The sequence below is a fragment of the Anser anser genome, assembly GCF_964211835.1.
Source record: "Anser anser genome assembly, chromosome: 20".
Taxonomy (NCBI): Eukaryota; Metazoa; Chordata; class Aves; order Anseriformes; family Anatidae; genus Anser; species Anser anser.
The window spans coordinates 8598200-8622037 of NC_139741.1; the positions used below are offsets into that span (position 1 = coordinate 8598200).

General features: G+C 41.4%; 1 protein-coding gene across 2 annotated transcripts in view; it reads left to right on the plus strand.

Moving 5' to 3' along the window:
- The window catches only part of LOC310884569 (sphingosine-1-phosphate transporter SPNS2-like), a 136182-nt gene that overhangs the window by 69037 nt on the left and 43307 nt on the right, over positions 1 to 23838 (plus strand). For both annotated transcript variants that reach the window (XR_014574287.1, XM_083806511.1), the window contains exons 4-8: positions 14188 to 14339; positions 14962 to 15028; positions 17976 to 18118; positions 19298 to 19450; positions 21051 to 21240. Coding sequence is in view for 1 of the 2 variants with exons in the window: in XM_083806511.1 (XP_083662637.1) it covers positions 14188 to 14339; positions 14962 to 15028; positions 17976 to 18118; positions 19298 to 19450; positions 21051 to 21240 (705 nt within the window). In the remaining variant the exon portion in view is untranslated. The remainder of the gene's footprint in view (positions 1 to 14187; positions 14340 to 14961; positions 15029 to 17975; positions 18119 to 19297; positions 19451 to 21050; positions 21241 to 23838) is intronic.

Sequence of the window (23838 nt, forward strand, 5' to 3'; positions counted from 1 at the left end):
TTAGGTCTCTGTGAGGGCTCCCTGTAATTGCCTTTTTCAGAGAGCCATTGGTTATCTGGGTTATTGGAAGATGTTTAAATCATTATCATTGGGTCTGTGACTGTGGTTCTGATTCAGCTCGTCCTTTGGAAGTCTGTGGGAGCCTTTTCTGTGTCCTTGTGGGAATTGAGTCAGACCCTACATCTTTTTAATCAATATGCTTACATTTGGTGCTGTTCCATTGGATCAGGAAGATTCCTAGACACCAGCTGGGGACTGTGGTACAGGCATGAAAGATCTTCACAGGCTGAAGACCTTCACAGCTTTGTCCCATTGTTATGACAAAACCTGAATTTACAGTCTCTAGGTTGGAGAGGAGGAAGAGTGAGCTGCTGTGCCTGTTAATAGATGGTTTGGAGGCAATACCTGCTTGTAACTTCCATCCTGCCTGTCCTGCTTTTATTGTGCCTGAGCAGGAAATCTCACCTGAGCCAGTTATTTGCTGAGGAAGCAGAGGGAAGAGGGCGTATTTATTTCATTGCCAGGCTGTGTGTGTCTTGGAAGCATTCCTTCTTGTGTTGTCTGTTAAAATGCATATTCATCTTGTCATACTGCAGCAGAGGCCTCACACCAGAGCATGCTGATGGACCACAAAAAGGTTGTCTTATCACTTCAACACTGTCTTATTGGAAGTCTCTAAAATGCTTTAGCATAGTGCTTTATAAATAATTATTACAGCATCTTAAGGTCAGCCGCATTCAGAACATCCCCAGATTGGAAGAAAAGGAAAACGTTCCTTAAATAGACTGAGATTGAACCAGTTGGAAAAAAAAATAGTGCTGCATGTGAGCTTCCAAACAGACCTTGAAATACAGAGTAAGGAATTACAAAATGTTGTACCAGTTTGACACAGTCCTTGCAGTGGCGGCTGTGACCCGAGGAACACAAACCACTCCCGATGCAGTGTTCCCCCATCGCATGCTGTGCTCCAGTACTGGGGAAGTCTGCTTGGGTCAAACGAGTTCAGGAGGCAAAGCAGTCTGGATGGCACTGGGTGATCCTGTCCCTTTGGAAGTAAGCTTCCCAGATAACTGTGTAGTGAGGGTATTGGATTATGTCCCCTCCTGCTTCACTAGGGTGCTCAAATATAGGTCTGGAGAGACGTTACTGTTTGTTTGAGGATGTAAGCTGACGTGCACTTAGCATGGATGGAAGCAAGGCAGTTTATGGCTAGTGTTCTTGAAGCTTATGACTTAGAAAGAAGCATGATGCTTCAGGAGAGTTTGATTAACGATGCCTGACAGACAAAGAAAATAAACAATTAATTCATCCCAGTTTAAGGCTCATTAGGGGGCCTGGAAACAAAGCTAGTCTATTAGTAGGGCCTTGGTGGGGCTTAAAAGTTGGGCATATTGTCCTGAAAAACAGGATGCAGGAGAGAGAGAGAGTGTTATTCAGCTGCTTCGGCTTGTGTTCAGATGCAAAAGGATGGATTTGGCCTTTTCTTTTTTCGGTTGAGCTCTTAGTTGCCTACTAACAGAAGAGCATCGGTCACACTGTCAGAAGTGTAAGTGATTCTTCAGTAGCCCACACACTCCGTGGCCTCCTGGGTTGTGCATAAAGGCTGAGAAAAAGACTATTGTGTTGCGAGTAATGTGCAAATGGTGTGAAGATGGGAAGTGTCTTATGGTACCGGGTGCTAAATCAGTCTTTTGAAGTGCTGGCATTGCTTTTTAAATGCATAAAGTTCACATGGTACACAAAACACTGGATTTGCAATTCGGATGACAACGAATTAGAGTACTAATCTCAGCCCCATGTAATGGGTTTGGAGCTGGAAGTTCCTGGGAATGGTGCTGATCATCGTGTCTGAACATGATGGGCACGGTCTCATGAGAAGATAGTGACATAACAAATGCATTTAACGTAGTTAAATGGGATTGTCATTTTGTCAAATCAACTGGCTTTTGAGAATGAAATAAAGCTACAGCATGACAAAACCTTGCCAGTTTATAACGCTCCAAGAAGCATGTAACAACTGTTTAAGGAAGATCATGAATAAGAAGCTGGGTAGGAGGAATTGGTAAATGCATCAGCTCCTCTCTGGAAATCTGATGCTAAAAGTGAGACATCACTCAGATGTAAGCCAAGCGTATTGTAAGGTCGGCCTTTCTCACAGTGCTCGGGTGCTCCTGGATCCCGGCTGAGTCAGCAAGCCAGAGAGGTGTGAGAACAGAAAGCAAGAAATAAAATTCACTTTAGAGTCTGGAATGATTCCAGTGGTTTTTCAGCAAAGTTCCCTACAAGATCTGCCGTGCTGGTGTACTTAAGCCTATATTGTGTACAAAGGAAAATATGCTAAGAATCAGTGAAACAATCAGAGTAGGTGAAGATGCTGGGGCTGTAGCTTTCTTTGAGGTAATTTCATTTAAACCTTGAGTTATTCCATTACAGTGTATCCTTTATTGACTGTTAGAAATCATTCTACCCTTCAAAATACGTATACTTAGTACAAAACTTTCACACCTGGGTGTCTCAGTCAGTTGGCTGATGCTTTTTTCAAAGGGTGCTGAGAAATCATAGTTTTTGCAATCGTCTCAGGGAGAGGAACATGGGGTTCTGCTCTTCAAGAACCTGTTGGATTTGACTAAATTTCAATTTAAAAATTGATCCAAACCAAAGCAAAGCATGATGGAGCCAAGACAGCCCATCGGGTTAATGTGGTTAGATCTCGTAAGTTTCTATAAGCATCACAGGAGGTGGAGATGTTGTTAGCGTTGTGTTCCACTGCCTGTAATTTTTTATTCTGAAAAAACTGCTATTTGTTTGCAGCCGGGTTGCCTGGATTCAGTCCCTGCTCATGACTCATCCCGTGGCTGGAACACGACAGCCTGTTGCTGCCTGTGAATACTCTTCAGTGTTGTGTATTCCAGGTGATATTCCAGCTACTGTTATCTGAAAATCTGTCTGTCAAGAGCCTTGCATGGTTTCCACATTTGCAAAACTCTGCTGTGGTTCTCCCAGTCTTTGTGATTACGTTATGGTTGTCTTGGCACATCCTGGTAAGGGAATGGTGATAATGGCTAATGCTGGAGATATTTGTTGCAAGTGCCACTAAGTGTGTCCCGCATGACAGATTTGGAACAAGAAACAACAGTTTGTTTCCGACCCAGAACTGCTAAGGTTTCTCAGGGGAGCACTTTTGGAAGATACATTCTGGCCAAACTGTGTGTAATGGTGCTGTAACACGGATAAATGGCCACTATTTCAGCCATCTGAAATGTTGCAGGCTCCTTTTTTGTCTGACACCAGATCCACAAGGATGAAAAGAAGTGCTTTAACTCAGTGTCCTAGCAAGCACTGGCAACATGGGGCACTTTATGATCCCTGTGATTTATTTGAAAACATCAACCTTTTTCTTTAAGGTCTATTTTATAAGCAGCTGTGCATGTAGCTCTCCACCGGACGGTGTTCTGGTGAATAAGCAAGCTGCTCTGTTACATTCCTTCCAGCTACATTCCAGACCCCCATCTTTAATGCAATATTAATGACCAAGACTAAATTGAGAAGAACATAAATCCCAACGTTTGAGTGTCATGTAATGTTTTTACCAAGTCAGGTCAATCAAATGAAAAGCCCTTCAATTAGTAAGCTGAAATCCAGCTTTGTCTTAACTGAGGCTTTTTTCCTGACCTGGTGGTGATGCTTCATCACCCAGTATCTTGCAATTACATTACTTAATTAGATAGAGAATGGGAATTAGGCTTACTCTTTTTTCTTTTTCCTACCCCACAGTAACTGAAAAGTAATAGAAAAGTCTCTCAGGAGTGCCACAGGTTTGAAGAGAGGGCAGTGGTGGGAGGCTGGATTTCAGAGGAGCTAAGAAAATCTTGGCCCTGATTTTTGTATGTGTGGAGCACACAGCAGCTCCCTGCTGGCTCTGGGAAGCACCGTGGGAGTCTTGCTACTTTCAGGGTATTTTTGTTTTTGTTTTTCTTTCTTTTCTCCAGTGTGCTTAATTAGGTGCTTCACTTTAGAGCCTATCTGTAGGTATCCAAGGTATCCAGTTGTTAAACACTTTAGTTGCTGATTGAAGTGCATGAGAAGTGAAAAAGTAGCATCTTATAGTCTTTATTGGTTAATCTTACATACTAAATGATAATATAAATCTCATAATATAAGATCACTTTAATCAGCCAGCATCTCAAGTAGATTTCCAAATAAAACTCTCCACATTCAATTAAGTGTGCCTGAACAGGCCACCTGGGAGAACTAAAGCCATTAACAAATACTAGAGACAATCAAAGGAAAGGTGAGTGGACTTTGCTTCATCTCCCTTGCTAAATTCTATGTATAAATATGTATTTAGTTCTCTTTCTCCTTGCTGTAGTCTCTCTTGTACTCCTTGGGGGGCTCTGAATACCAGATGAATTTTCCCAGAAGGAAATTGTTCAAAGGTGAGGAGCTTAGAGCTAAGAGTTGGTAGGCCACTGAATGCATCCAAAATGAGCTGAAGTTTTGAAGTGTTTGACACGGTGTAGTTGGATGCTATAGAAGAATCAGATTTGCTTTAGAAACTGTAGTGTAAATCCATCCTAATTCAAAGGGTTATAAATTAATGCTTGAGTAAATGACTGAACAAGTGTGCTGAGGTTTCAGTAACTCAGCAGCTTGCATCTTGGTATGGTTTACTGGTCTTGGCATGGTTTACTGTTCTCATCTGTAACATGCTTGTAACCTCCAGCCACCATATAATAAGCATGTCTGAATCAAAAGAGCATATTCTCTAATACATTTATTTGCTGTGCCTATCTATGTGGAGAAGCAGGTTGGATACTTGAAGGAAGGCTGAGAGCATTTTCACTTCAGTGTTTAACCTGAAAGTAACCTGCTCTGGAGAATTCATGGGAAGACCTTTGGGTATGTACGATAAGCGTCCTTCACTGGACATGAATATTTAAACTTGTACACTTCCTGTGCCCAAGAAGAATTCAGGGAAACCAAGTGAAGAAAAGCCTGTTTGCGGTGAAGGCAACAGAGACACAGTAGATAAGATGGTGTCTGCCCTATGGATGTGAGAATTTGAACAGCTTAACATTGCTAAGGTAGCATCCTTCCTCCAGAACTGTGCTCCTACCCCTAGAGAGCCTGTAGTGATGTTTCAGAAAAGCTAACTTGTTGCTCTGTTATTACTGTTCACTGTCCAGTATGCCATGTAATGGGTAACATCCTTCACTTCAAACCAGGTAAACTGCTTGGTCAAGCTCTGATGTGTGCAGGGGTACTTGGGCTTTCAGGCTCAGACATTCAGCTACTGGAGGGTTCTTCTCACAGTAAGCTTTGCTGAAGGAGGTGCTGTTCAGGGAGGCAGTGGAAAGCTCCAAGAACAATTTTGGCATGAACCTGAGCCAGTGTATACTCTTGACATCAAGTGTGTTTGGAAAAACCTAGAGGACCTTTATTTCTGTAACTAAAATCTGCCTTACAAAGCTTTGAATAGCCTTCATCCTCTGGAAATCAGCTTTGCAAATTCTTGCTGTCTTTTCCATGTCATCAAACAATACTGAGGAATGCATAGCTCCCTGGGGAGGCTCAGACTCAGCCCGCTGTGTTGCTTTACTTTCAGAGCTTTTTATCAAAGGCTCGATCCAACCCAGAGCTGCAGTGAGAAATGCTGAATAGGATGTGAAGCACAGGCAATCGTGCACTAATGAGGACAGGGCTGTATGGCCTCCCAGTTCTACCTTGTTGATGCCTGCAGCTGGAGAGAGTGTAAGACCAAATGTTCTTGTAAGCCTTTTCAAGATGTCATCTGGCCTCAGATATGGAGAAGAAAAGGTTCAGGGAGATCCTATCAATGTGTATCAACACCTTATAGGCGGCAGTAGGGGTGGAGCCAGACCCTTCTCAATGATGCCCAGTGGAAAGAGGAGGCAATAGGCATAAGCTGAAATAAGAAAATTCCATTTAAAGATAAGAAGAAACATTTTTACTGTGAAGATGGTAAAATACTGTAACAGGTTGTCCAGAGAGGCTGTAGCTTCTCCATCCTTGCAGATATTCAAGACAATACTGAGCTACCTGTTATGGTTGACCCCACTTTGAGCAGGGGACGTGGACTAGGTGATCTGCAGGGGTTTGTTCCTTCCAACCTCAACCATACTTTGATTCTGTGATGTGCAGGCAAAGGAGAAGAACGGCGTGAAAATGATGAGGAAAGATGGACTCGACTTCAAGAGTTCAATTTGAAAGGAGGCAACTGTAGAACTTAAATCCAATACGAGGTACAGAAAATGTTGTGTGCAGCAGTGACTTACAAGGCAGCTGTGGTTATGAAGAGATGGGGAGTGAAAAGTGGTTATTTGTAAGTGATGACATGCACTACGAGGGGAAAAAAAAGGGGTCTAAGCCCACTTGCTTCTCTGCAGTGGACCAAGTGGCAAAAGAACCAGCAACTGCAGTGAATCTCCCCAAGCTTCCCTGCCAGCACCACTCATGGCTGTTAAAGGAAAAAAGTCATGGCGGAGCTGAGAAGAGTTGTTTATAGCTATCCAGACAGATAACTGTACTATGAACCTCTAAGTGCATGTGTATCTCTCTATTAAAAAATATTAAAATAAAAGATAGCTGAGTGCTAGCAGCTCACACCATTACATCAGAGCTGATATTTCATCAGCCTGTTGCCAACCAGGCTCCGCACAAGCACGCACCATGGCTAGGCCATTTCTATGCCACACAGATTAAACATAAGCAGCTCCTTTCAGCTGTGGGAAATCCTGAAAACAATGCTTACCCAACCTATTAAAGCAGAAGGAAAATACCTACCAACAAAACATCTAGTGAACAGTTCTGCTCCCATGGTTTTATATATTTTGTTTTCTCTGATGGCAGTCTTCATGATTGATTAGTTAGGAATACTTGTAGATGAAGGCAGATATTTGTCTTCCCTTGTTCTTGCACAAAGATCTCCCTGACAGTAGGAAACCAAATGGCCAAAATTTGGCATGAATATTCAGTTGCTTAAAAGTCTAGGCTGCACTTGACAGGAAGACATGCTCTTCAGGACTGGCACAGAGAGAATCACAAATGCTGAATATGTATCCCCTCTCTAGCTTTTAATAAGTTTGATTCTCTTTTAATTGAAGGATGTTTAGGACCATTCACACATGACAAGGTAAGAGGTAGGATTTTGTGGTCTGTATCTAGATGTGACACACCATTGCTAAGCACTGTGTGGACCCAAGACTTGTATCCAACATGGTAAGCCAACGCCTTTGTTACATGTATTCAAAATGTATAAAGCTTTGGGAGTGCACAGAGCTGGGAGATGTATTTAGGCTTATCTATTCTGCTGTAACCTTTGTCATCCTCCTGAGACACAGAATGGAATTTAAAACATCAACATCATCATTTAATGTCAACTTGTCTTTCGTGACATGTGAATGTTCCTGTTTGACTTGGAAACTTTCAGGTTCTTAAAGGTGACTCCATCGCTGCTGGGAAGACTAAAAGAAATGGAGTGTTTGGTGTCTAAACAAATATGTCACCTGCATTTGTAATTTCATTCCATTGCTCAGCTCTTCTAGTGACTCTCAGCTAATGAGCTGGAATTTAAACTGTGAGTTTAGAGGAGCCAATGCTCTTAGTCACAATACCGATACTCAGAAGCATATTCCTGTTTTGGTTTGCATCATGATTAATGGCACAGCTTTGTGTACCTGTGGTGAAGGGTGAGGTGTGTCATCTTTAACCACTTCGATCCCTGCAAAATGCTGATAGGGCTAGGAAAACTTAACGAAATGCAACAAATGGTGTTTGTGTGACCAGGGCAAATGTTTGCATGTAAATGCAGCTGTCTGTCAAAAGGGACCACAGTTGTCCAGCCCTTGAATATTCTTTTGAGCTCCTTGGGCTTTACTTTGGTCAGCTGACTCCTGCAGTATATCAGATATACTATATCATATATATATACATACATATCAGATATAATATATCAATTATCTGTTTTCAGTTGGTCTAACTGATCACTTGGGACTGCTGTGGTACACTGGATATTATCACTGCAACACCCTGCCAGACACAGAAATGCAAGAGTGTAACTACAGTACAGTTCAGCGGAGTTTCCTCTGGAAACTCACAGAAATTAAATCAATCCTGATGCTTTCTCCTTAGTTTCCACACATCTATTCTAGACTTTATGTAGGAGTCCTACTGGCATGGTGACATGGATTGTTTTCTCTATGCATGTCTTCTTTCCAAGGGTGCAAACCCTTGCTTGTTGCATAATGTTTATATATACTAATAATAAAAAAGAATGTATTGCAAGCCTAAGTAGTTCAAACATGGAATTTCATGGTCCTGAGCCTTCTTTTAGAGCAGTTAAATGCAGAATCTGTAGGAGGTTAACTCAATGTCCTTGTAACGAGAAGGGAGCAGATGCAGTTGCTGGAGCTGTATGACAGAGCCTTCTTTTAGACCAGCAACATTGGTTCAAAACATAGCTTGCACTGGTGCTGTGCATTCATACTAGTAATTTGCACAAGGTTGGCTGTATCTGTGTGATTTTACCAGTCCATGTGGCCCTAATCTAAATGAAGCATGCATTGAGCTTGTTTTAGAGACCCTTACAAGCTACTTCACATACAAATGCAAATACTTAATAACTAAAGCTTAAGGACCATGTGATTCTTTAGACAGTAAATCTGGTGGTTCAGAGTTGTACACATATTTGGCAGCTTATAGGTTTATCACTTACAGCTAATCTTTTAGAGAACTGTGGCTTAATTCCTTTTGTTAACTAATTAAAAAAGAGTAAGAAGTTAAAGCTGCAATTAGACCTATTAAGGCTTGTATTGCTCACTCAATGGTCTGTGCAACTAGGATAAATGTATAATTAGGAGGTTTGTCCAAACATGATTAAAGCTAGTCATGTGTCCTAGGCCATCAAATATTGATGTGTGCATGAGATTGAGAGTAAAGCCAATATGAAAATGTGAGTATAAACCATGTCATACTTTTCAGAGAAAATATATGATCTCTCTTTTGGTGTATTATAAATATTTCATGCAAATCATGAAAGCTTTTTTCAGATGAAAATCCTGGAAGGATCATGTCTGGCCTATAGCTCCTTGTGGGCTAGTATCATTGGCAGCAGCAGTTAGACCAGGTCCATCTGACCCCATCAGCTATTGCTGTTGTGTGCAGCTTGCTGATAGTTTCAGAAATCTAGCAGTTATCAGGCAGTGCATCTCTACTGGAACCATAAACCATAGAATATCTTGAGATGGAAGGGATCCACAAAGATCATCAAGTCCAACTCCTGGCTCCACACAGGACCACCCAAAAAATCAGACCCAATGACCCCTATGTCTGAGAGCCTTGTCCAAATGCTCCTTGAACTCTGGCAAGCTCGGTGCTTGCACTTCCCTGGGCAGCCTGTCCCAGTGCCCGACCACCTCTGGGTGCAGAACCTTTCCCTCACACCCACCCTGAACCCTCCCCTGCCCCAGCTCCATGCTGTTCACTCGGGTCCTGTCACTGTCCCCAGAGAGCAGAGCTCAGCGCCTGCCCCTCCGCTCCCCTCATGGAGGAGCTGCAGGCCGCCATGAGGCCTCCCCTTGGCCTGCTCTGCTCTGGGCTGAGCCATCTGAGTGACTTTAGCTGCTCCTCGTGCATCTTGCCCTCTAGACCCTTCACCGTCTTTGTTGTCCTCCTTTGGACATTCTCTAATATCCTTCTTCCGTCCTTCTCATATTGTGCCCAAAGCTGCATGCAGTATTTGAGGTGAGGCCGCACTAGCTCAGTAATCAGCTGATTCCCTGAGGCATAAGGATTTGTATCCCCCTTCAAAAACTTGTATCTCTTTTGGGGGTTGGGTTTCTTTTTTTTTTTGGGTTTGCTAGTCTTCAAATTACAAAGTAGTGAATTCTTCAGCTTAGAGCTAGGGCATCTTTTTCCTTCCATACAGTTAAGAGATGGGAAGAAGGGCAGGTCCACTGACCTTATGTACCTCAGACAAAAGTGCGTGAGGGCTTTCTCTGTGCACTACTTTCTGGTGCTGGCCTCTCTTGAAGGGAGATTCCCAGGACGACTGTGGCAGTTCGGGATCTCTGTCAGCCACCATTCTTTCCATATTTTGGTGTTTTTGTTTTTGTTTTTGTTTGTTTGTTTTGTATACTGGAATCCTCCCTGTATTGCATCTTAATGGCCCATTTGTGGCACATACAAGTTGGCAAAAGAGACTCCAGCACCTCTGCATCCTAAATTGCCCCCAGAGCTCATAGCAGTTGCATGGTATGGATCAGGTGTCCCGACCACAACCCCTCTCCAGCTGTCCACATCCATGCTCGAGCTGGTGCCTAGGAGCCCTGCTGCAGCATGGCTGTGTCTGTGATCATCTCTGCAGCACTTTCAGCTGAAGCACAGGCAGGGAAGTGTATTACTGCCATACAACCCATTCAAAGAAAACCATTGCATCTTTACAAACCAGGGGTTGTTGTCAGTTCTCAAGGAGATGCAGACATCTCTGCCTTTCATTTTCGCTAACAGTCGTGTCATAAATAAATTGTTTGCTGTAATAACTCTGTTTCAAAACCCTTTAGTTGCTAGTGCTGACCCAGAGAAAAAGACACTGAAGTCTTGAAGCTGCTGGTCTTAACCTGCGGAAATGGAATAAGCTCAGGTGCTGAAAGCTTACCAAGTCTTTTTCAATTTTCCTGCCAGAGTGAGAAGTATTTGCTCAGATGAACAAATTACAGAACAGCTCCAAAGCAATGCAGAAAAGAATAAGTTTCTTAATATATACCAATTTCTGCTTGGGGAACAGTGAAATTCATTTACTGGTTCCCTCTCTTAGCTGCCTGTGCTGCTCTTAAGGGCAGATAATGTAGAGAAGAATTTGGCTGGTGTCAGCCCTTTTTGTCTCACTAAATTGCTGAGAGTCCTGGGGTAGGCAAAGATGATAAAGTACTTGGGGGAAAATGTAGCGTAGAGGAAATGGTAGAAGTGTCCTGCTCTGGCTATGGAGGAGAATGGAGCTTCCTGTGTATGAGTAATATCTGTCATTCCTATTTGTTTATGTCGGTTGTAATATTCACATACAAAGAGAGAGAAAAACACGTGCGTATGGGTATATGTGTATATAAATACACACATAAAATAGCAGTTGTCTACATTGCATACATAGTGGTTTTGGGATTCATTTCTAAGTGGTTCGTGGTATATCCGTGGCCCAGATGAGTAGCAGCATAAGAATTTTGGAGTTGTTTTGTTTGTATTTTTTTTCTATATGAAAAATGAAAAGATTAGGCCTCTCTCTGAGAGGACTGTTTTTTTTTATCTTGGGGGGCGGTACCCAGCTGTCCCTGTTCAGAGATGACAAAACATATGTTTCTCTAACTGTTATTAGAGATGGAAGATTTAAGGCTCTAGCTTACTGAAACAAATTACTGCATTTTTTTTTGTATTGGTACCAAGAGAAAGTGTGCTAGCAAAAATCCAGAGATCTTTCAGAAAGATTAGAACAGACGTTGGCTTTGCAATCTCACAGAGCTCTAGAACAAGGCACAACATGATAAATTATAATTCCCTGGTATTGTTTTAGATTTTTAATGTTGTGCTGTGTCATTACACCTAAATAGCTGTATTATCCGTAGTCCTGAATATATCATCTCAGAATGGAAATAACATTTATGTCTTTATGTACATTTTGTTTTTATAAGATTGCTTACTTTACCATCTGAAGTCAGAATGTCATGATGTAAATTTGGATACCTTTTCTTCAGAGAATATAGTTAAAACAGTAAGTAGATATTTGGAGTGTGTAAGCAAGGGATAAGACAGGAGGAATCAAGGAGGAAGTAGGGGAGAAGAACAAGTATGTTACTTATTGCAGATGATTTCATTGTATGAGGACTCTGACTGAATAGTATTGGTGAAACCAAGTCACTCTTTACCACAACTAGAATTTTTCCCACAATTTTCCTGCTTTAAGCAGTATTTGACAGGAAGCTTATAACAACATTATTTGGAGGAAATCTCTGTCCAGTGCAATCAGGGAGTGATTCCTGGCTGGTAAGCACAAACCTGAGGCATTTTTATGTAGGTATTTCAAATTTGAGGAACATTCAGTGCATTTGCAAATTTGTCGTTCTACAGTTGTAACAATCACATACTCATTCCAAGTCTGACAGATGACTGTTTTGCCTGTCACACTCTCTGTGATCCAAGACTGAACCTCTTAGGAAACCAAAATCAGCCTCCAGTTCCCCCTACTTTCTAATTCTGCATGACTAAGTCATTCGGTGTGTTATAAATACTGTTGCTCATTCCAAATACATTGGGTACCTGTGCACCAATCATTGTCAGCATACTTCTGTAGTAATGTGGAGTGGTTTAGCATTGGGCAACTGGCATAAATTAAAAACTTGAGTCACAGTATTGCCCTTTCTGCATACACCCACACGTCTCTGTTACATGTGTGCCGCTTATGGGAGTTAGATGAATGACAGCAGCACCGCAAACGCCCTACCAGCAAACAAGGAACTTGTACACACTCAGAAAATAGGTATCGATGCAAGATTTACGTCAAAATAAGAGGAAGTGAAGAGTGCACAAAAGTATTTGTTTTATGTGGCTACAGGAATTTTCAAGAAATATTTTTCAGCTAGAGGATTGCGGTACAGAAGACAATGAAAATATGCCGGTGGTAAATTTTTGTCTGCTTTATGACTGAGGCGTGTGTCTTGATGTTTGCATGGCATTTTCCATCTTTGTGAATGAAAGACCTGTATTCTGGCTTAGGTTTTGCTGTAGGGCACGAAATCAGTCGTTTTCCTGCAACTCCACTGTAATTGCTCGTTATTCTTAAAGTACTTTCATGTTTAAGGACATATCACATTCCCTGCTGTTCTTCACAAATGATCTATAGAATAATAACAGTAAACTTAGGATTTGTAGAGGCTACATTTGTAGAAAAAGGTTCCCCTGCACATACAATTTTCTGCAATTGAGTGGTGTTTAATTGCTGCACCTGCAATTACTTCTGGGTGTAGCTCAGGTTGCTTAGATGTCTAAGAACTTGATTGTGCTGATGTATCAAGCATTTTGGCATCCAAGTACTGTGCATTATGCCTTCACACAACAGCACCCAGAAAATTGCAAGTGTACCAAAAAAGGTTGGCTTGAAAATCAGGTCCTTGCACTTTACAAACATGTTGGCTGAAACAGGGTAACAGGCCATGAAAAAAATTCTATTAGATGAATAATTCCTTTTCATCCACTTCATGCTGTGTCGTGCTGAATGTGAAGTCCTTCTCCTTGTTCTGTTCGGTTACCATTTACTTGGAAGGGCACATCATTCTTTGGGCAGCTTAATGCTTTTGTAACCTGCTCAGTTGCCTTGTGTGGCTCTGAATCTTTCATCTGGTGGTAATACTTGCTGAGCACGCGGATGTTCATGCGTTCAGGTGGCTCACAGTAAATCTCAAGTCTTATCTCTTCATAACTCTGTGCATCTCAGCTCAGATTGCAACCTGAGGTTTCTCAGAAGTGTTCAGCATTGGCTTAGTCTGTCTTCCTGCTGCAAGGGGGAGATTTATGCTTTTTTCAAGGAAAGCGGAGAGGTCGGTGCTTAGCACCTTTGGAAATCCTCCCTTATGCAGTATCTTCTAATCATGGAGAAAATCAAGAGTTTGGGAGATTGCGGGTTCAACTCCTGCACAGCTTTGAAGAGCCTCCAGAGTCTCACCAGTCTTAACTCGTCCCTTGGCATGCCGGGGAGGCTGTGGTTGCGCTCGGCAGGTATTACTTTCCCTGGATCCCAGAAGCAGGATTTGTTATACTCAGCCACCTCCCAAAATCTTCCTCTGTCAGTGCACTGTTGCTGGCAATTAGGTTTAACATGCTGAGAATAAATTGAGGGTCTTGCAGTCTTAGAAAATCATCTTGAGTGTGATATGGTAACCATGTATTATTGCTACTTTTCTTTCATGCCTATAAATCTTCACAAAAAATATATATGGACCCTTTTATCCCCAACAAGAGATAAGTAAAAAGAATCTGACGTTTTAAAAAATAAATGCATACAATGTTATCACTTTCCATTCACATGTGTTTATATTTCCCTAGTTGGGAAGCTTTCACTGTTGTCCATCCTGAATTCAAAAATATAAAGGGAGGCTTGCTAAGGTGTTTTATTTCTTTTCTCAGTATTTCTGGCTTCTTGTGCTCTCACGAGGTTTGGTTGGCATCGGTGAAGCAAGTTACTCCACTATTGCTCCAACCATCATCGGAGACCTTTTCACCAAAAACACGAGGACCCTTATGCTGTCTGTTTTCTACTTTGCAATTCCTCTTGGCAGGTAAGTAACATAATGCTTTTTTCATCTGCTTTTGGCTTTTCTTTTAAAGTTAGCTCACACAAATCTTAAGTTGCTAAAGATGACAGTTGTTCTGTCTTTGGTTGGAATGATTTGGACAGGAAAATATTGTCAGAAGTGACTAATTAGTTGCAGGAATTGAATTATTTTTTCTAGCCCTGTTACTCGTTCACGTGTGACTTTTGGGAACTAGCGGGAAGGATTTATTTATATTTTACAGAAATTGGGTGGGAATGGAAACAAAATATTTTAGCTGACTTTCTTGGAGCATTATTAAACTAAGCTATCAATTTGAATACTATTATATGTGTTCTGAATTGGTGCTTCAATTCATTTGAGGTCCATCCACTGTGGATTGAAAGGTCAGCTATGAACTTGAGATCAGTGTCCAATATTCCATTGGATTTCAGCATTTTTAGACCAACAGTGCTGGGAAGAGTTACATATTAGCTGCTATCCTCTTCATCCCCCATGTTTCTTCCTGCAGGAGAAGAGACTAGCACACACAATTGATTGTGACTGTTTTTATCTTTGCTTAAGAACAGCTGTGATTGTGGTACTCAGTTAAAACTCAGACTGATTCTCATCCTTTCATCACTTGCAGTGGCTTGGGATACATTACTGGATCAAGTGTGAAGCAAGTTGCTGGAGACTGGCACTGGGCATTGCGGGTAAGCAAGTCTCTTGGTATGACATTCACATGCAGGTTTCCTTTTTTGAGCTAGCAATATGGACCATCCAGAAGAAAAAAGTGCTTCTTGGGATTTTTCTTTTCCAAAACCTTCAGCTCTTCAATGATAAAAATAGCTTGAAATTCAAAATGTTCCTAAAAATGCAAAAACTTTTTTTTTGATTTTCAAAGTATATCTTTTTTTTAATTTGTTTTTCCTCAGTAAAATTGCACATTGTAAACACTCTGAATTCACCTTCAATAAGCACTAGCCTGGCTTTGGGCCAGTTCATAGGAAACTTTACTGAGTCTTACATATCAGTTTTAATAACATCTTAATAACAGCTGTATCAGTTGATCAGTGTTAGAAGAGTTCTACCACACAAATTCCCAACCTGTTATTATATACACTGTTATACAGAGACAGTAAAGGATTGGAGATTACACCTGTGGATATTAAGTGTATAGCAGATGCATTCTCTAAGCAGATTGGAAAGGTATGTGGTTTTGGCTCATTGTACTTGTTTTTCTCCCTGCTTGGAAACAAGAATTTTCCGATCACTTTATTATCAGTCAGCCATGGTTTCTTGATGAGTTTGGGAAGATGAAGCATTGGCCTTAAATCAACTCCACAGTCTTTCAGGCCCTTGCTGTCAAGAAACTCTGAGAATGGCTTCCTGCTTTGAGGAAAAAACACTTTGTTCCAGTTTCCGCTTGTTTTTCTGCCCTGAGACAGTCGGTTTCCTTCTACTTTAACCTCTTGGGACCTTGATAAATGTGTTGAAAAGATAATACATTCCAATCACATACACACAAACAGATCCTGCACACAAAGATGTCTTGAAAGAGCTGGCAGGAAGCAGCCCAGCAGAACTGTTTTCTGACCTTTGTCAGTCTGGGTGGCATGTGCCCCAGTGAGTTGCATTCTCTGGCTTTGGCACTTCATGAAGACAATGAAGCTCATGAAGCCCAGGCCAACCCCATTTGTAACAGCAGGTGATGAAATACATGGGTTCTATCTCAAGCGAATGTTCCTGTCTGTGGCATGGACAATTGCTTGTCCAGCAAAGGTAAGCAAAGCCAGGGATGCCACTGTGAACAGTTCATCTGCACCTAGGAGAGTTTCCAGCTGTCAACCTGAAATGAAAATAATTAGGTTTAATAGCATAAAGCTTCAGACCAAGAGAGTGCCTGCCTCATTCAATAGCAGAAATGCTTTAAGGGTAAAATTAACTTTTGAGCAAAGGTCAGCACAAGGAAAGAGGAACTCCAAGGCCCCTTCTTCTAGTCATATTGTCTGATTTTTGGGTGGTGCAGACCCAGGAGTTGGACTCGATGATCTTTGTGGGTCCCTTCCAACTCAGGATATTCTACGGTTGTATGGTTCTATGATTTAATGAAGTCTCCATAGTTATGCTGAGAAATCCAGACTGTCTGCAAGGCTGTACCCCTTATGGGATCATGATTTCCACTGTAAATGATACGTTGATGCATGATTCCCTGACTGTGTGAAATCGTGGGAATCTGTAAGACAAGTTCCACACTTCCATGAGGGTTGCTTAGGACAGGATTGCTTAGTTTTGTTAGCCAAACAGCACATGTCGAAAGCTTCCAGACATCAGTGTAAAGGAGCCTCTGTTCTTTTGGCAATCATTGTATTTCTGCAAGATGTACTAGATTTGCCAACATGATGCTTCCCTATGTGATGCCCTGTGGCCTCCAGCTCTAGGGGAGGCCAGGAATACTCAGTGGGCTGGAGAAGGCAGAAGGGCACTTTGGCTAGTGGCATCTTTGGATCTAGCAGGAATGCCAGTGTTTTACTGGAACATTGCTGAGTATCAACGGATATTGTCCTGTCAGGGGAGTAAGCCTCCAGATAAAAATCAGAGACTTGAAATTGTATGGCCCTAGAAAATACCGGCATTTCCTTTTCTTGTTTGTTTTCGTTCAACAGTGCTATGTCTTGTGTTCAACTGTGATAAGAATACTGTATCGAGCTTCATTTATCCCTGGATGAGGGACATTCCTACATTCCTGACTTTCCAGTTCTAAAATATTTTTTTGTCTTCCATTACTTCCCCAGAAGAGTTCTGGATTTGTCTTCTTTGCATGTGTAATACTACTCTATGTGTAAAGACCATTTTAAGGTATTATTGGAAGCACATATTTTTGGATCAGGAATTTTATTTTGAAAATGGCATGTGTAGAAGAGATGATAATTCACTGAAAATCCGTGTTTCTATTTTCCTAACAGAACCATTTTCCATGCTAACAATAATGGAATTTCAGTGTCAAAACAAGAATCACATTCATAGCTCGTAAAACACTATGGAATGTTTGCATTTTTGTCTAGTGATTGACAGAAAGGATTGGAAACTCGGAAACTAAGTCTTGAATGTGTCATTTTTCTGTCTTCCAGCTTGAATTTTCATTGTTTCTTAGTCTGCTGCACACTGAGGTAATCGCTGAAAGCTGCCTGAAAATGAGAAACCATTGCAGATTAGATAGAAGAACACAGAAAGGGTTGCATGTCAAGCAAGGATTTTCAAAACCAGCATGCTCCCCAGATCCAGAAATCTTTCACCTGGGTTCATTGCCCTTAAAAGGCTTTTAAACTCTCCCAGAAATTAGTTGGTCTCTTAGCACAGCTGGGTGCAGGTTTCCAAAGAGTTAAACATCACCCAGAATCTTCGTAGTGTAATTACACAAATAAATGGACTGCCTTAATCAGAGTATTCTCAAAGCTTCATGCTTGCAAAGTGAGATAAGAGTGTCCCGGGCATGACAGGGAGGAAGGAAAGGAGCAGATGCCTCAGTGTGCTCACAGATTCTGGATAGCCATAAAGAGCTGGGTTGCTGAAATGAAACTAATGTAATCTGTTTCTTACTGACTAGTCAAATCAAACACTGCTGACTTCCTGTGCTGTTTTCCTGTTCCTTTCTCACAGGTATCTCCTCTCCTAGGAATGATAACAGGGACACTCATCTTGATATTTGTACCCGCTGCTAAAAGAGGAAATGTTGAACAACTTGGGGGACAGCTGAAGGCTCGGACCTCGTGGCTAAGAGACATGAAGGCACTGATTAGAAAGTAAGAACACCCTGCTAAAGTATGCTTTGCCTCTACTGCTTAATGTGAACATCAGATGGCCTGTACTTAACACTGTGAGATTGGAAAGTAGCATCGTGCAAGGAGTTGCAGAAAACTTGGTGTGTGAGCCTAGGAAAGAAAATCACAGTTACATTTTCACTAGATGTTGGCTGCGATGACAAAGATGAATTCCATCTTTTGCTCCAACTTCTCCAGGATTCAGATCTAAGAGTCTGCTTTGTTTGGCTCATTTGTCAGACTAATTATGGCTTTTGAAGTGTGGAAATTGCTGTGTTCCTGTATTAATTGTTGTGACACTGTTGTTCAGATGTCCTTTTATATCCTTTTATATGTCCCTTATATCAATTTTCTTCCTTGAAAAAGCTGAGTGGAGAGTTCAATTCCAAAGCAATTTAAGAGGAGAAAATACACAAAAGCTTGCACTACATGGCAAGTTTAAATATATATATATATATATATATAAAACCACATGTGACTGCATGTGCATAGAATGTGGTTGATGTTTGTATACCTGCATAAAAGATCACACACTTATGACTTTTTAAACAGCTGCACTTGCTTCCAGAATGCTTGCCTTTGAATGTGCAAATATTTGTGTGTGTAAATTCAGTGTTACCTTGGAATTCTGATGTGAAACCTGTGGTGTCCTTCATTCTTCTTAGAACTGCTGGCTAGGATGTCTTCCTGGTGTTGTCACCCAGTACCAAAGGGCTATGAAAAGTGGTGATGTTTAATTTATTGGTATTTTTATATTACTTATTTTGGTGGTTTATCCAAATAGCAAGCATATAGTAACCTGGAAATAACATGGATGGGGAGGGAGAGGTGGAACTGGTAATTCGGGTAACCAGGTGACATTACGGTGATAGTGCTGTAATTCACACATCACATCTTAGTGATCAAGTACTGATCGTCTCCTGAAAGGGTCCCAAAAAAGTGGTCCCCTTGAAGCACCTCTGAAGAGTTAAGCACGTTATTATCAGTAGAACATCATATATGAAGAAATATTTCCTGCCTCTTCTTCTCCATTTCTTTGTAGCTCGTGTTATCTCTGCCCCTTGGCAAAGGGAGGTAAGTAGTGGTTCCTCTCCTGGTGCCCTCGCTCTTTCAGTTTTCCCTCTAAACCTTCTCTTGGTTTTGCCTCTCGTGTCTCCACAGCCGCAGCTATGTGTTCTCGTCACTGGCCACCTCAGCTGTCTCTTTTGCCACTGGGGCGCTCGGCATGTGGATCCCTCTCTACCTTCACAGAGCACAAGTTGTGCAGAAGACTGCAGAGACTTGCAACTCGCAGCCCTGTGGCACCAAAGATAGGTGAGATTCATACACCACTGCTTTAAAGAGGGGGGAGAGAGGGTGGGGCCTTATTTACCAGAGGAAACAGGCAAGTCCCATGGAGTCAAGTCACTAGAATGTCTGTAATTTCCTGGAGATCCTTGCAACAATGATAGGAAATGCTGGGATTGTAAACTGGATTTTATTTCTCCTCTTTTCTTCATTGCATGAAGTCAAACCAAGGCAGAAGTGATGACCTCAGCTCAGTCTTAGTTCCCAGGCTACTGTACAGAAGCAGAAAAAAGACAGCTGTCTTTGCCTTAGAAAATGGTTGGAGAACTGAGAGAGAATGAGGTTTCTTAAGACCCACACTGATTTCCATGATAGCAGTGGAATTGGCTGGCATGTCGGGGTAGCCAAGGTAGTGACTATAATTCAGGGCTTGGACTGGTTCCCCTAAAGGCTGCAGGAACTGGCCCCGAAGGCTTTTATTTCTGTGGGAGGGAGGACTTCACTGTGTTTCATTGCTCTGTATGCTATTGTGTGTACTGAGTTTTGCTGAAGATTGGTGCAAAGATCTCGGAGACTTTGGTTTAGATTGCTTGATGTTACATGGTGGTGTTTTTTCAGATCCAGTTATATAATGTAGCTTGCAGCACATACGCTGTGAGAAGTAATTCATTGTTTTGTGCTTTACCATAATAGCACAGAGCATAAAATGCTAAAAAAAGTGTATTTCTCCAGGTGAATAAAAGATATGAAAAACTGTCTTCTGCCAGCTCTTTTGCTTTTTAGCTTGTGAGGGAAGAATAACATTAGGAAAGCCTTCTTGCTCTAGCTGACACAATCTCATCACAGGTAAACTACTTAGCGGTTTGGAGTACCATCAACTAGAGCACCCAGCGGGCAGCCTTGGTCTATTCTGAAAAATGCAGTGAGCAGAAAATACAGCTCCAGTCAGACTGCCCATCTGCTGTTCACAAAGACAAGTTTTCCACTCCTTGATGACACCTATGTTTTGAGCTACCCTGGAGCTACTTTCATGTAGTTGCCAAAGACTCTGTAGCCTGAGTCCTGCACATACAATACTGAGAAACCTTGACAGCTCCTGCTCTTGAATTTAAATAAATGCATTTTGTATGTGTATTGTAACAGCAAAATAATCTAATCAGCCTTCTTTGAAATGGGCTGGAAGGAGTTAGAAAATTGCTGGTGTTTGTCGTCTTGTTAGGTTTCCATTTCCTTAAGCTTCCAAGTGCCTGCTCTGTCCATGTTTTCCCTTACATGATCATTGTGCAGGTTATTACTTAGGGTTTTTTGTACTTAATTAGCTATACAATGCACTTTATAGGGAGCTAAGTTCCACACAAAGAAGCAGTATGAGCCCTTTGCATCTCTGTGGGTTGATCAATGCCTTTGTACAAGGCTGAATTTCATCTGCTGTTTTCCTTAATTTCAGTGGAAGGGTGCTGCAAACACAAACACTCAGGATGTAGCTCATTTGTTTTATTTTAAACATGCAAAGCCAATGTCCAGATTGTCATCAGCCAGTTTACCCTAATGATTTGTTCATAGGTCATCCCCATTTTGGGGAAAAAATCCAGAAAAATAACTGACTCTTTTTTTTTTTTTTTAATAGCTTGATCTTTGGAGCAATCACATGCTTCACCGGTTTCCTGGGTGTTATCACAGGAGCTGGGGCAACCAAATGGTGCCGCTTAAAAACCCAGCGAGCTGATCCTCTTGTCTGTGCTGTTGGCATGCTGGGGTCAGCCATCTTCATCTGTCTGATCTTCGTTGCTGCCAAGAGCAGCATTGTGGGAGCCTATGTAAGTATAATCCTTTGCATATGTCAGTCTTCTGTCTACCAAACACCTTAGAAGATTGAGTGCATTGTCCCCTGCAGGAAGGCTTAGATGTTTTTCCCACTCTGAATGTCCTTCATTTTTCCCTTTGGCATATTGACACTGTATAGATGTGCTTGGAAGGAAAATGTATTTCATTGTTTATCTCCTCTTATTGTCATCAGAATTTAGACCTGGGCATTTAGCTCTTGCGTAGAAACTCACAGTTCCCTGTCTTTGGGTTGTTCTCTCTGTACCTCTATCCGTAACGCCATTGCTCTTGCCTAATGGTTTGGTACAGGAAAATTGGCAGCTTCCCTTACAATAAGGGTTTTGTAGCAGCAGTGATATCGAATTGTAATTACAATATAACTTGTCTGTGGGCATGCTTTTGGCTACTTGTAAGTACCATTAATTTCCATAACTAAGTAGCTTGCTGCAAACCAACAGTAATTACCACATAAGTTCAATTTGTTGTTGTTTTCTATATTACCATAGCACCTGACATTCTAGTCATAGCTCAGGAATACACAATACTTGATGCTGCACAAATGCAGATTTAAAAATGGTCCCTCCAGAGCATTTATAACCTAAGGATATAAAAAGACATCAGATAGATCCAGACAAATAGTGTGAAGGGAGAAGGAAAAACTCAAGATAATGTATAATAATCTGGTCTGAGGTATGACTCTTGCTTTCAGGAAAGAGTGGAAATCCAGTACACTGAAGAGGTCTCAGGTTCTTTTTCAGTGTAATAGAGAGAAGCTTGATAACTTTTTGAAGGGACAGCTTGAAATGGTTTGAGTAGTGGGATAATTTCTGAAAGCCTACCCTAGTCTCCACACAGCAGTGCACACTTCAGCAATCAATGAGATTTTGTTTACAGTTAATCAAACAAACCATCTATTGCAGTTCCTCGCTTCTCTGTATTTCTAGCACTAGCGTAGCCATGGTTATTTTCTAAGTATTTGAATAGCTGCCATCACAACAGGGGAACACAAGAAGAAAGAATGGAAGTTTAAAAACATGAACACAGAACCAAGAACGCCTACTCTGGCTATTTAGAAAGTGTCAGGAGATTCTGGACCTCTGGCTCATGGCATGGCCGACAGCTAACCTTTGATTCAATGATCAGCAGAAAAATGACCACCTGGGACAACCTGTAAGAGGGTGTTACTGGTTGGCAAAACATTAGCCTTCCTTTCATTCTCAGCTGTCTCTGAAAGAAGAGATCTGTCAGATCCCACTGCCTGCCCCTCCCCTCCACTTCTTTGTGCAGTCAGACCTGTGATTTTCTCCTTTGCCAGACCTGATGACAGACATGTTCATTTGTGCTGCTTAGTCTCTTTATGCAGAAAGTCCTCCCTTTCTAAGCTGGAAATACTGTTTTCAAAAAATGTGCAATGAAAGGTGGTTATTGGTCTCATTTTCTTTTTTTTTTTTCAATTCTCAAGACGGCAGCTTTTTAGCTTCCATATTTCCATGTGACTATTCTGCATTGTGTAAATATATAAATATAGATGGTATTATTTAACCAGTCTTAGAAACAATTTATTTTATGATGCACGAGCAGTAAATCTAATAAAGAGTCAATGATGTGCAAAGGAAGCTCTATCTGCATATGGAGGGGGTATAAAGAATATAAGCCTATTTGCTGACGCTCTTAGGCTGATGCATACATTTGTTGCAGGTAACACTGTCTATCTGTAGCCCTAAATGTGCTTTCTCTGTTGCTAGAAGAGTATTGCATGTAAAGTAGATAGGAGAGTCTAGTTAAAGTACCAAATGGGGAATCTGAGATCTGAACTCTCTTTATCAATTCTAGATGTGATGGGGGCAAGTTATTTGTTTTACCTCTGCACAATGAGAATTCTCAACTTACAAACTTACCTTAGATCATTAATGATTGTAAATCACCTGAAGTTAAGAGATCTGTGGATAAGCCACCTACTATAAATTTCTATAAGAAAAAAAAAAGTGACCCAACATCTGTTATTGATGCTGTTTAGTGTTACAGGTGCTAACCCCACTGAGAGAACAGGTCTATTTTGGAGCTACCAATGTCAAGGTATTACCATGGTGGTGCTATATATTAGTTGAATTGACTTTTCAAGGCAGGTTTCAAGCATGAACCCTTATTTTTCCACACCATTCAATGTTACTGCAATCTTACAGATGCCATGAGTGTTTAATTTCCTTTTATTTCACTGGGAGACCTGTTCTGCAGGGCCGCATGGTGTAGCAGTGCCTCTGCAGTTAAAACTACCTGTTTTAAGTCTCATTGGTTCAAAATGAAGCAGGCTTTGTTCTCTGACTCTGAAGTTGGAAAACCTAGATTTGATGGACGACATGATAGATTAGGTCACCCTCCTTATCTCAAGATCCACAATAACAGCTTGTTCTGGAAAGGATAAGGTACAAGTTGTGGGTGGCTTTTCTCATCTCTGATAGCTTCCTTTACAGCTGTGTCCTGGCTCTCATCCTGAAACAGGATCAGCAGCATCCTTGAGTTCTGTATGACCACAAAAAGCGAGAGTAATGTTCCAGTCAGCTCCCCAGCATGGTGGTATTTCCCCACCTTCT